Here is a 13,169-nt window from a genome sequence, read left to right on the forward strand (position 1 = left end):
TTCTTTTGTACAACTTGTACTTAACTAAGTCCCCCATGTAAAGGCATGAAATGTGTTTAACCTTTTGATGCATTCGTTAATAAATGTGTTTTAAAAGTCACAACAGTGACCACTGTAGTAATTCGTACAATAAGGATTGTAATTTGTAAGTAAGCAAAAAGGATTCATTTTTAAACCACTACCCAACAACCATATTATGAACTTATAAAACAACATACTATTATCTGAAATTATTACCAAAATCATTCCTTAGATCCTATTCTATTGATCATTATATATATTCTAAGAAGTGCTTTGTGCTTCACCACTTCCATGCTGAATTTGTCTTATACATTAAAAAATATATAAAATTACAATGACATATAAAGTGGAGAATTGTATGGAATTATATGTATGGGTAAATGATGGTGGTTTTAACCACCATGAATGGTTAAAAATGACCTTTAACTAGTGGAGGATCATAACACACCAACTATAACCAAGGATAACAATGCCACAATGTGGACTTTCATGAGTCAGCAAAAGCAATTGCTTTCCTTCCCAGAAGCTGGGATGCAGTAGGGTTAGGAAAACTACTTTAAATGTATATTACACTCGGGTCCTCAAGTTCAAACGCCAGCCAAGGGAACCACCCTTGAGCATACACTCGGTTTAGTGCCAGCATGGCAATATTGTTTTACGATTCCAAGATCTGTAAATTTCCTGACCGATTATATAATATTTAAACTCAATATCTTAATTTTCCCTTAATTAATACATTTGAGCTAAGAGTTTTCTATGGACAGCGACCAATGTCATGGAGTCATTAGTCCTTATAGTCCCACTCATTATGTTAATAACCCGTAAGTAGAAGATAAACAGGTTTCCATTTGAGTACAGGAGTATGGCGTGTTCATGAATCTATATTTAATTCTCAAAAACATCTGCATGCAAAAGGCCCCATTTACTGCAGGATTAAAGCCAGTTCACCTTGCCAGCTTGCATAGCTCTTCTGCATACTAAACACATTTTGTTTTAGGCTTTAAATAGCACTCTGATGACAAATTGGTAGGCAGCTAAAGTTTGACATCCACTGTTACATGTTAATTAGACTAATTGCATGGCCGTCAAACATGCTAACAATGAGCATTCAGTCCATTGTGTGACGGCACGACGGCTAGACAAAGCAGAGTGTGCTGGGAATGAACAAATACCATGCCCTGCTGTGGGATTAATCTACACGCCACACTACAGGCCATGTCTGGGAGCCAGGATGCATGGTAGGAGCCTGTGGTCTTCGCCTCTCCGCCGGTGTCTCCAGTGGTCTATGCTGTGACTATCCCCTGGTGGCCTGGCTCCAAAACCGAAGGTAAAGAAAGCTATGGAAATGACAGCGTTGCTTATAGAGGTTGAAAAATAGATATGTTTTGATCATCCTTTGAGCTTTATTCTCGGATTTACTCCCTATAGCGTTAGTTTCTTCAAGGAAACTGCAAATTAGAGATGGTTCTATCTTTATGCTTTTTTGGTACCTCACCATTATTGCTATCCAAAGGTTGCAAATTAAGATTCCCCTTGTGTCTCAGCAACCACTGAGGCCATGAAAATGTGTCATAAAGAATATGTTGCAATCATTTGTGGCGTATTTGCTAAAAGTGTCCGAGATGCACTTCCTCTTATATACAGTACCGCTTCCCATGGTTGTATTTAAGCAGCTACCTACCTGGTGCTACCAGTATGCGCTCACAGTGTGATGCGTTTTTGTTCAGATGCCCAACAGATGTCTCAGGATTATTGCATGTTGGCATCGCTGGCACCAACAGCTGACTGAGCATTTCTGTTTTTGTCTTAAGGAGGTAGTTCACCCAAAATATATCTGTCAATATTAACTCACACTCATGCATTTCAAAACCAATATGTTGGTATTTTTCCAGAGGAACGCAAACACTTGAGTTCATGGTGTTGAAGAGCTGTCAAGCTCCAAAAAGGAAAGAAAAACAAGTCGCTGACTTGTCTTCTGAAGCCAAATACTGAAATTTAGATATTCAAAATGGATTATTTTTACCTCTGCCAAAATTTGGATCTAGCTTGTGTCCGAATAAAAAAAATATAGCACATTAATGTCATTGACGATTCTTTTGGAATGACATTCTATAATTAACATATTTATTGAGCAGGTTAATGACACAAGTTTTACTATATATATACACACACATAATGTTACGAACAATATCTACAATACACATAGTATCATCAATTAACCAACGTGTTTTCTTGTCTGTCATGACACACTCCGTCATAAATCATAAAATGGCACCACTTCATTTATATGCCCATTAAATTTAAACACAAAGTATAAAACTGAATCTGGTTTGAAATGCAGGGTACGTTTCCAATGCATTTCGAAATATCTACTGAATGTTTTGAAGTAAACACCAGCATTTTAGATGTCTGCTTTTATATTTAGAAGCATGAAAGGAACATGTCTTTGTTTTTTCCTCCTTTCCTCTGTCTGTGGTGTAGATATTTATAAAGAGGGACCAATGACTGGTTCTCTACCACAATTTGTTCTGTAACTGTTGATTTTTGCATCCATCCTGTTTCCTCAAGTGTAAAATGGCCATCTGTGCAGAAGCCTTTAAAGATCCCGGGCTCCTCTCCAGGGGACATGCTGACCGGCCATATAAGCAAGGATCTGCACCAGATCGCTTTATTATTTGAGTATTTGTGAGCATAAATAACATCTGAAAGGTCAAATGAAGCTAGTTTAAATCAAACCTAAAACTGCTGCAAAACTGCAAGCTTGTGGGTTTGTAGTCTGCTTAGCCATGAAATGTCAAAACATTGAATGCCCAAAGAGGCAGCTATCAAAGAAGGGAGGGATCCTAAAGTAAACTCAGAGTCCACCCAAATGACCATCGGCCCGGCCCTGTACACAAATGAACAGCTTTAACCGGGGGCAGAATGAGTCACAGTCAGTGTGGTCAACACATAAATACAGTGCATATTGAATATTATACACTCTTTGTTGCACACATATGCACATACTTTATGCATAATCACTTTGTTTGCCCTAATGCACAATTGCACACTAAAGCATGTGCGCACACTGTTTGTATTGAACTTCACACATAGCAAACGAATAACATCCTGTCTGGATGAAATATGAAATACACAGTGTGTGTGTGTATATATATATAGTGTGACCTAGACATGGTTTTGTGAGTTTGTGAGAAAACACACGTGCTCTCAAAATGCATCCCTTTGGCTAATTTGGCCTATGAATAATGCTTATGAACACTCTCCATATAGACACTAGATATATATTTAGATACAAATAGATAGTTTGTCACATTAATGTATATTTAATCTTTGTTTAAACGCCACTTAAAGCCAGAGAGTAGCAAGACATTTATTCAAAGCAGGAATTGAAGCAGAGGACTTCATGCAACAGTGATTCACTTTGACATATCTGTTCGGTATATATTATGATTCACGTGTATAACATATTTGAGGTGTTTTTCTCATTTATTTTGTCATGTCCACAAACTAAACAGTCTGGTCTAAGAATTTGTCCACATAAGGTGGCTTGTCTGGAGAGCACCATCATGTTCTGAAGTGGTGTGTAGCCTGGGTTTGTCAGGCTGCCAGTTCCACACACCATGCTTGGGCTAGAAGCAGACAGAGCTGAGCCAACCCAGTCCAGTGGGTGTAAAAGACATGTCGACTTGTTTATTATATAGTTTGTTCTCTGGCACCCATGTCGAGGACTATAGTATGCAAAGCTCATTTCAGCCTGGTCATAAGACATACAGCCTCAATGAATCTATATGAAGCATGAATGGACATGGTTGAAAAGAATAGTTTATTCTTATTTATACTGGCATGCCTAGGCTTTGGCTTGTACTATGTCTGTTATTTGCAGAGAAAGTACTACAACATATTTCAAAAACCAAACAAAAAACATTAATGATAAAATGATTTTATTTGAAATTTGATATTAAGACTTTGATTCAGCAAGGATGCATTGAAATTGTGAGAGTAAAGCCATTTATAATGTTACAAAATATATATTTTTTAATAAATGCTGTTCTTTTGAACTTCATATTCATCAAATTACCATGGTTTCCTAAAAATGTTAAGCAGCACAACTGTTTTCATCATTGAGGATAATAAGCAGCAAATCAGCATATTAAAATTATGGATCATGTGACACTGAAGACGAGAGTAATGATGCTGACAATTCAGCTTTACCTTCACAGGAATAAATGACATTATAAAATATATTGAAATAGAAAACTTTAAAATGTAAAAGAGCTATTTGAAATTGTAATATTATATATTGAGTCCTACACTACGGGTATTCAATTTTACAGTATCATCCCAGCTACTGTATATTGTGATGTAGTAGAAGTGCATTGTAGGCCTATGGACAGTTGTTGTGGTTTCCTGTTGGTGTTTGTGGCTAGCTTAGCTTGCGCCATATATTCTCAGCAATTTGTCCTAGTAATTGGCTTGCTGTCCAAGTAATTACAGTCTTTATTGTAAGCAACCTAGTAAGGCAGCATCTGCTAGGAGAATAAATGCAGTGTAAATGGGAATAGGTGTGAATAATAGTGGTTCTGTTGTTCAGTGACCGCTTTCACCACCGTGACAGGAAATGTGTGTCAGCTCTCCTGCCGGCCTGCGCAGGAACTCGGGCCCTGTTAGACGTTTCTGGCATGAATGGCAAACACATCCTCTGTCAACTCTGATTTTTTCATGCGTTGCTTCCATCTGGGAGCATAAAGAATAACATTAGCATTGCTGTTTGGGTTAAAACTGAATATTCAAGATGCTCTTTTTACATGTTAAATGGCTTCATTTAGAGTGCGTCTCACCCAGGCATGCTTGTGTCTTAGAGTTTCCACCTTGGCTAGGCTCATCTCCAGACCTCTCATTCGTTTGTCATGCACCGTTCCTCTCATTGATTCACACAGGAACCGCAGGACCAGTTTGAGAGACCAGGAGCCCGGCAGCACCCTCAACACGCTGACTAAATCAAAAGACGCTGCATTTTGGTTCAGCAGGTCCACGGCTGCGATCACATGATGAGTGGACTCGAGGTAGATTTGAAGCAGGGTGAGGAACATTCCCTGTGTGAACTTCCCGTCTCGTCCAGCAGAGGTCCTCCAACAGTAGCTTACAGCAGCCTGCTGGTCTTTTTCTTCATAGACCAAAACCTGCAGGGCCTTTTTGTGTTTACCAGATTTCCCAAGCAAAATTGCTTTCTCCACATGAAGAGACGAGGATGTTATTTGCTCTGTGACAATAAAGGGTATAGCAGTTTATTTCATCCATGGACTCTTTGCATAAGGAACTGAAAACATCATTTGAAGTACACTCTCAGAAAAAAAAGTTACAAAAGCTGTCACTTACAAAAAGTACACCTTTTTACCTTATTTACTCCCAAAGGGTACTGCCCCAGTGACCGCTTTTCTAAATTTTTCCTGACAGCGTATCAAAGGTCTTTATCCGCATGTTTTTGTGCTCACCATATATAGTCTCAGCATTATATAAAGAAGATTGCCAGAGTAACATCTGTAGTTTATGTCTCATCTCTTCCCTGCTGGTTTCATTACTGTAGTCAGCCTCGATTGACTGCAGTATCCATTTGACGTATGATGAGCTGAGCATGGCGTGATGCTTTTCCTCCTGTGAATAGAAAATGTGCTTCTTAAGTGGAATTTTCAGTCAAGGAAAACTGACATTAAAGAAGTCATGTCATTCATTGTTACATACATTTTGTCACTGAGGTCCACTTATAATGTCTTTTGCATTGTAATTTTTCACAATTATTTTTCACCCTCTTACTGACATACGTGGAGCTTGTGTAAGGCTGGACAAGGCTTGGGCCCTGTCCCAAATAGCACCCTTAAACACCCGGGCACACTTCTGAAACCCAAAATGAAAAATGGGACACAGTCTTGTGGACTCTTGTGGACACAATCAAGTGGACATGAGATATGCCATTTGGGACAGGGCCTTAGCCTTCCCCTGGCCATGGACTTGAGACTAGCGTGGAATTATCTCACTCAAAACATTGCCTGCTGTTGCTTCTGAATGCTTTTCGAGGGAAACGTGGTCCCTAACTGCTGGGATCCGTTTTCTTTATATTAATAGCAAATTGGCTAAACATATTTGGGAAACAATCCAGTGCGTATATGTCTTTGCGCTCTGGAGAACGCAATGGCCAATCAGCACTTAACCAAAACTCTGGTGTTTCTGACTCCTGCACGTTCACAAATCCTCTCTTTATAATCAACAATTATGTAAATAAGAGATTCATTGTGGAGCCAGCTTCATTGATTATAACAGAACCTTGTGAGATCGCAATGAACTAAGATGAGTGACAGCTTTTTAGGGATCAGTTTGCTTGCTTTTCTGTTAAAATTAACAGTGATTTGTGAACAAATAGCAATTTATCTGGAGAGTTTATGCTGGGATATGTAAGTTGTTGCTAGGCGAAACGTAACTTGGAACTATTTCAAGGAAATCTATTTAAATATGTTTTTAAAGGGGAAGCGCATCTCCTTAGCCTTACACTGGAGTTAGCTGACCCTCCGCCTATACATGCTCACTGACCATTTTTAAATAGTCCACATTTTGCTGCTGTGCCTTTAAGAAAACGTCCCGTGTTATTTAATGAGAGAAATTTTACACTATTTCAAACATTTAACTCTTAAATCACACCAAGAACAATAACTATAAAGATAGCTATAACGATATTAGCGTCCACACCAACGCACGACATCACTCTGTTTATTATAAGCACACTCTTCGCTTCTGTCGTCTGCTGCTCGACCTCTTTAAAGCAGGATACATTCTGATTGGCTGTCAATGTTTTTTATTTATCTGCTTGAAAAATGTTGTGAAAGTGATTCCAGTAATGTTGTTTCTCTGTGCCGGTATTGTTCGTTGTGATTGTGGACTCTGTTATTCTTTTAGATTTAGAACAATTTTTAAAACTATATTTTTATTGTTGTAGTTATGGTCCCTGGTGTGAATGGGCCTTTATCGTTGGTTCATCCAAATTTTAGAGTTCTATCTGTATTGTAACCATGGTGATTTCTGTTTGAAACTTGTTACTCTTTAATTTAAGACTTAACTTTCTGTAACGTTCCTGAGACTTAGAAATAATAGCATTTATCCTGCTTTCTCCTTATTACGTCACTGTGAATGACCGGGTGAAGTTTCTGATCGCCCAGTGCTGATGTGTAAACACGTGGACGGTCATGTGTTGATGTGATGCCACAGAATTGCAGATGTTCTGAACAAGTTTTTTTGCAACTTAGTTCCAATAAATCTCTTTTTGGACTGAGGAGGAAGCGTTTTGTTATGAATGTTACAATTTTTTTTTATACCAGTGTTGTTTTCATTAACTAAACCTAAAACTATTATTCACATTTCTGTTAAGTGAAATAAAGCAAAAATAAAATAAAAATATTATATGAAAAACGTATTTTAGTTAGTTGCCATTGCAACATTTCAAATTTTCCTTAAGTTAAAGTACTAAAATTACAAACTGAAATAAAAGCAAAGCGAAAAAAATATATATTTTTTAAAAAATGACAAAAGCACATAACACAATTAGTAAAAATGTAACAAATTAAAACGAAAACTGAAAAAATAATTAAGTAATAAAATCAAATTTTAGATATTAATAGATAGTATACACATACTAAAATTACACTGTTTCATATATATAAGCTTTTTGTAATTCAATGTAGGCTAAATCTGATTCCTCATGACCCTACAAATCCTCATCATGCAGGCTACAAGCAGAATAGTACCTTGCTGTGTAATTCATTGACTAAAAATTCCAAGTAAAGAATCATGGCAACTGCGTAGTTGGTGAGAATGGTAAGGACTTCCTCCGGTGCAAACATAATGTGGCTGCTTGCATGCATCTTTGTAAAGATCAGTATTCCAGCCTATATTAAAATAAAGAGCGTGATTTAGAAGCATTTCAAACACATTGCTGGCAATGCAATAAATCAAATACTGTTCAAAATGCTGTTTGGGGTCAGGAAGATTTTTTTTTTTAAAGAAATCAATACTTTTATTAGGACACACTCAATTGATCAAAAGTGATAGTAAAGACTTTTACATTGTTACAAAACAAATCTATTTTAGATAAATTGCTGTTCTACAGCTTGTTTGTTCAAATTCTAGGAACATAATGTTGTTTCTTTTATATTGCCATGCCAGGGGCATAACAGTAAACTAAACTAAATGAAATCTGTATAACTCTGCCCTCTGCTGTTGATAAACAGTATATACTTGCCTCTTGGTCTCTCTGAAGAACCCAGTCTACAAACTTCCAGATGATGGGTTTATGTTTCAGATTTGAGAGAGTATTAACTATATGCTGGAAGACACTGATGTGTAAGGGGTCTTCGCTCTGGTCCTCCACAATTTTAACCCAGGTCTGAAAAAAAAAAAGAACTTGCTTACTTTCCTTCCTGATTCATCAATACTCATCGCTCTTGATCTTTCAGTATGATTCAAAGATACCTGAATTGCATTGAAATGCTGGCCTTGGCTTTGATAGAGCAATCCAAGTGTGAAAAACCTGAAATGGCAGGAAATTATTTGGGCTCTTGAGTGCACTAGAAAATAACCTGTAAACGCTGAAGTAGCTTCAAACGATGAGCACAAACCTTTTGTGTTGCTCCAAGTCAGGCACACACATTTGGAGATTACAGTCATTCTGCGACGACACAAGCTGGTCCAGTTTTTCATATTCTGCTTGTTCCAAATACAGCTTAAAGAGCGCAGAGTCAATGTCCCGAGGACATATTTGGCCCTGTCCTGTTGGCCTGACTTCTCTCAAGAAGTCATCCAAAAAGCTTAGGTATTGCTGAAATGTCGGCCAGTCGTCTCGACTTAACGTCCACAGGTCCTTGGCATTGCTGACTGCTGTTGTCTGAGGTGTAAAGTCTTCACTCACAACAGGCATAGCTGGATAAAGGCTAATGATTTCCCTTGGGTCTAATTCACCTTTACTGGAAAATAAAAGATTACGCGGAACAAAAATTGGTTTCGGATTTACAGTACTTACAGTTTTCACTTAGAAATTGCAAGTAAATTTCACAAATAATTAAAAAGAAACAGCAACACATTGATTTATATGTGAAATGTCAATGACTGAAATAGTATTTTCTTATGAATGTACTCCAATAATCTGTCACAATTTACTACAGTGTAGCTGTGTGGTCATTTGCAGTATTCATTTATTTTTAAAGCAAAAGCTGTCAAATTGGTTTCCCAAAAAATTAAATGTTAAAGCATTACTTACATAAAAAGCTCCTTTGCCTCCACAAAAGCCTCTCTGTAGAACTGTATCATTCCAGATGTACAGATGACATTTTTATGTAGATCCTAAAAGTAAAGAATGACATGAAGGATTGAGATATATGAGATTTATCTTAGCTGAGCTGTTGTTTTGTCATAACCATGTGTCATCTTCCTCTCCAATATATATATATATATATATATATATATATATATATATATGTGTGTGTGTGTGTGTGTGTGTGTGTGTGTGTGTGTGTGTGTGTGTGTGTGTGTGTGTGTGTGTGTGTGTGTGTGTGTGTGTGTGTGTGTGTGTCTGTGTGTGTAAAATAATGTTAAAATAATATTAAAACAAACATGTATATATATAAAATATTAAACTTAGAGCACATTTAATTCTAAAATCTTGTAGTACATTTGATGTGAGCTCATACATACAGTCTGTGAACTAATGCATCTTTGCTTAATACCCTTGTAAGATGATTTTCAATCCTAATGGAATGACATCTGTGCATCTGGTTCAAGTGCTCATATGAATTACCTTTGCTCAGTGTGTCTAAGAAGCTCAGCCACAGACCTACTTATTTTCACTGACCCCATGGCACCATTAAAGGTATTATGTGTGGTTTCTATGCATTAAGCATTTATTCTCATTCTCATATGAATCTGTTTTTTAGCAAAATATACCTACTCATTAGACATAATCCATGTGTTAGCATATGATGAATTAATGAGGTATTATTGACATCAATGGGTCAAAGAGCATGGTCCATTACCCCCTGCTGGTAGATGCTGTAACTACACCATTAATCTGTGTTGTTTCTTTATTGATGACCATTCTAAAGTAGCAGTGTATGCTGACAATATGTATGTATTGTGTAACAAAGGCCAGCTAGGAAAGAAGATAATAGGAAACTCTATCTATCTATCTAGTCTGTCATTATTTAGTGCCATTGAATGGGGGGTATTGTAGACTTCCTTGATTAACACTGGCTTATGGATTACATCTTAAAGGAAGATAAGACATAAATCCACTCTGTTTAGTACTTTATCATCAGTCTTACCTTATACGAATCCTTTGGCAAGAGATCTTGAACCCTGTCCAGCAGTGTCAGGGCTTCATCAACTCGCTGTCTCTTAACCAGCTCTTGAATCTGATCCTCCAGCGGAATTGGTGACAGCCGGTGAATCTCTTTGTCAGCAACAACGAAAACACTTTCTAAAGTGAAAGAGAAGTAAAGAAGAAAGAGTTGGGAAATAGTTAAAAGTGTGCCATTAAATGACTGTATAATTAAAAGTATGATAAGATATATTATTATTATTAGGGGCCGTTGACAGTTTTCAACTAAAACTAGAAAAAATGTGCCTTGGTCGTTCATTTACACAGCAACAGTGTTTTAGGGGCCTGAAACCCCAAACTTTTGAAAACGGGTTTCAAAGTTAAGTTTTTGAATACGATGCCGTTATTGTCTGTATAAACTACAAAAACGCGAATTTGTGGAAATGGTGACATTATGCACATGCATATTACGTGTTCAATCCATAGGCATGTAGTGCATCTTTGTAAAGTGACATCTCCAACTACTGGCCTGACAGAATAATACAGCGTTTATAGTCGTTTTCACAGATCTGTGTGAACGGGAATCGTTTTGACAACGTTGCCCTCTGTACCTGAAAAACGCAAAGGAAAAATGTTTCCATTTTAGTACATCGTTGCAAACGTACACTTATCCGTTTACACAACACCGTTATCAACTAAAAACTTTTCTATGGGTTTTGGTCGTTGATTTACAAGACAACAGCGTTTTGGGGGCCTGAAAATGCAAACATTTGAAAACAGGTTTCAATGTGCAAGTTTTTAAAAACGATATCATAATTTTGTAAACTACACAAATGCGAATTTGTGAAAACAGTGAGGTAATGTGCATGCGTATTACGTGTTCAGACTGTAGTGTATAGTGTCTCTTTACAAAGTGACATCGCCAACTACTGGCCTGGCATGATTAATACAGCGTTTTTAGTCGTTTTCCCAGATCCGTGTGAAGAGGGATCATTTTGGCAAAACTGTAGTCTGTACACGAAAAACGCAAAGGAAAAACTTTTCCGTTTTTATCAATACAAGTCAGTATAGGAAGCAACACGTTTTACTTCTGTGGTGTGGCATATTTTGTGTGAACCAGTATAATTAGACTATTAGATTCTATTTTTAAAATGTAGCAGAACTTAAATATACGAGCAATCAAGAACGATTATGGCGCCTCTGAACTGACTGATGAATGATGATGTTGGATTGTAAAAACGAACCTTCTGTTGATACGAGAGATTTGGCACTTTGTAAAAGGACAGTTTGCTTCAGCTGTTGGTCCAGAATGCTGTAGATATGAACAGTCTGATTTTGTAGAGCCAGCACATATGGGAAATGCACTGCAGCGTCCACCACTCCATCAGGCCACTGTACAGGAGGATGCTGGGAAGTACCATTCTTCATCACAAACATGCCTGCATAACACATAGGCTGCTTTTACTTTGTTACTTTTTAAAGCAAATAATTAATTTGCACAATAATTAGCTCTCAATGTGTCAAGTGTTGCAATTAAAAAACAAATCTGTAATTAAATTATAAAAAAAATATTTTCAGAAGTTGCTCTTTTAGATAGTTCAAGTGAGTTAATGGAGTTCTCGCTAAGTATGAGTTATTTATTCTAAAATTCCTTTGAATTAGGCCAAACTCATTGAAAATAAAAGGGAATTAAAAAGTAATAAAAAACATAAATAAATTAGGCAATAATTTAAATACTGCTATAATTGCTAAGGTGCATAATAAGAGAACAAATGTAATGATAAATGTTTTTTGAATTATTTTGTGTTTGACTTTTTAAAAATTCTTACCCAAATTTCCAGGCCCATTTAAAATGAATTCTCCTTTTCCACATTTGTTGGCAATGATATTTTGTTTTCCCAGGTTATGTTGGAAAAGATCTAAGGTGGTTTGGCTCTGATAATCATGGAGCAAATATCTGTCACAAGTGGCCACACACAGACATGTCCCATGCGCAGCCAGAACCACAGGCTCCTGCGGCAGAGCCACCTGTCTCACGCACTCCCATCTGTCCACACACACCTTATAAACGCTCACTATTTTCCTCTTGGCTGAAGCTGCAATGAGCTCGACTGAATCAGTCTGAACCACTGACTCACTGACATAGAAGAGTGACACGTTCTGGATTTTCTTCAGGGCAGGAATGGGTTCCAGGGAGAACATGTTAAGCGCCGTGACTGAACCATCCCAGAGAACTAAGAGATGGTTCAGAAAAGGGACCGCCGTCAGCTGGCCGATCGCTCCGCTCCGGCCCATCTGTCTCTTCCCCACCTCCCGTACTGAAAGGCTTTCTTCACCGCTCACGCTATTTACAGTGATGTACTCGATGAGTCCCTCTTTGGTCCCAATATAGAGGTTTTTGCCAAAACACTCCAAACATTGAATACTGGATTTGTCTCTGCCTCTCCCTGAGGGTATTTTTTGGAAGACTAGCACAGGAGTAAAGACTTTCATGGTTATTTACTCTTAATTTAGCTCTCAGTGGCACTTCAAAATAAATGAGAAACCTAGTAAATTGGGTAGAGAAAGAAAACAGCCTTCATTAGCTCAGAAATCTACAAAGCAAAAACATCAGGTTAAATAATAAAAATACAACCAATTCAAATAATATTTCCCATATATACAGTGTTTGTTAGCCACAATGGTAAATGAAACGAGTAAAGAACGGTCTCACCTCATTAGCGTAGAAGCTGTCAGTGTTAGGGACGTTTCTTTTTTGCTCAAGTGTATTTTGACCTTACCATGTGACTCTCAT

The 13,169-nt window shown here is 37.5% G+C and overlaps 1 protein-coding gene across 1 annotated transcript; it reads right to left on the reverse strand.

Moving 5' to 3' along the window:
* Positions 1-4,248: 4,248 nt before the first annotated feature.
* si:ch211-266g18.9 (transforming growth factor-beta receptor-associated protein 1) lies at positions 4,249-12,968 on the reverse strand. Its single transcript, XM_056267143.1, has 11 exons — positions 12,205-12,968; positions 11,620-11,814; positions 10,380-10,534; positions 9,320-9,402; positions 8,682-9,026; positions 8,536-8,593; positions 8,306-8,449; positions 7,812-7,952; positions 5,514-5,673; positions 4,860-5,281; positions 4,249-4,755 (listed from the first exon to the last, which is right to left on the reverse strand). Exons 1-11 carry the CDS (start codon positions 12,866-12,868, stop codon positions 4,609-4,611), a joined length of 2,514 nt encoding a protein of 837 aa, XP_056123118.1. The 5' UTR covers positions 12,869-12,968; the 3' UTR covers positions 4,249-4,608.
* Between the last annotated feature and the right edge of the window lie 201 nt (positions 12,969-13,169).

This window comes from Rhinichthys klamathensis, unplaced genomic scaffold (assembly GCF_029890125.1).
Source record: "Rhinichthys klamathensis goyatoka isolate OS25496 unplaced genomic scaffold, OSU_Roscu_1.1 h1tg000256l_1, whole genome shotgun sequence".
NCBI classification, from domain to species: Eukaryota; Metazoa; Chordata; class Actinopteri; order Cypriniformes; family Leuciscidae; genus Rhinichthys; species Rhinichthys klamathensis.

Coding starts and splice junctions, on each gene's coding strand:
- si:ch211-266g18.9 (XM_056267143.1), bottom strand. CDS start 12,868: ATGAAAGTCTTTACTCCTGTGCTAGTCTTCCAAAAAATACCCTCAGGG. Junction 9,027..9,319: donor GAGGCAAAGGAGCTTTTTAT/GTAAGTAATGCT, acceptor TTTATTTTCCAG/TAAAGGTGAATTAGACCCAA. Junction 7,953..8,305: donor TTCTTCAGAGAGACCAAGAG/GCAAGTATATAC, acceptor ATTTTAATATAG/GCTGGAATACTGATCTTTAC.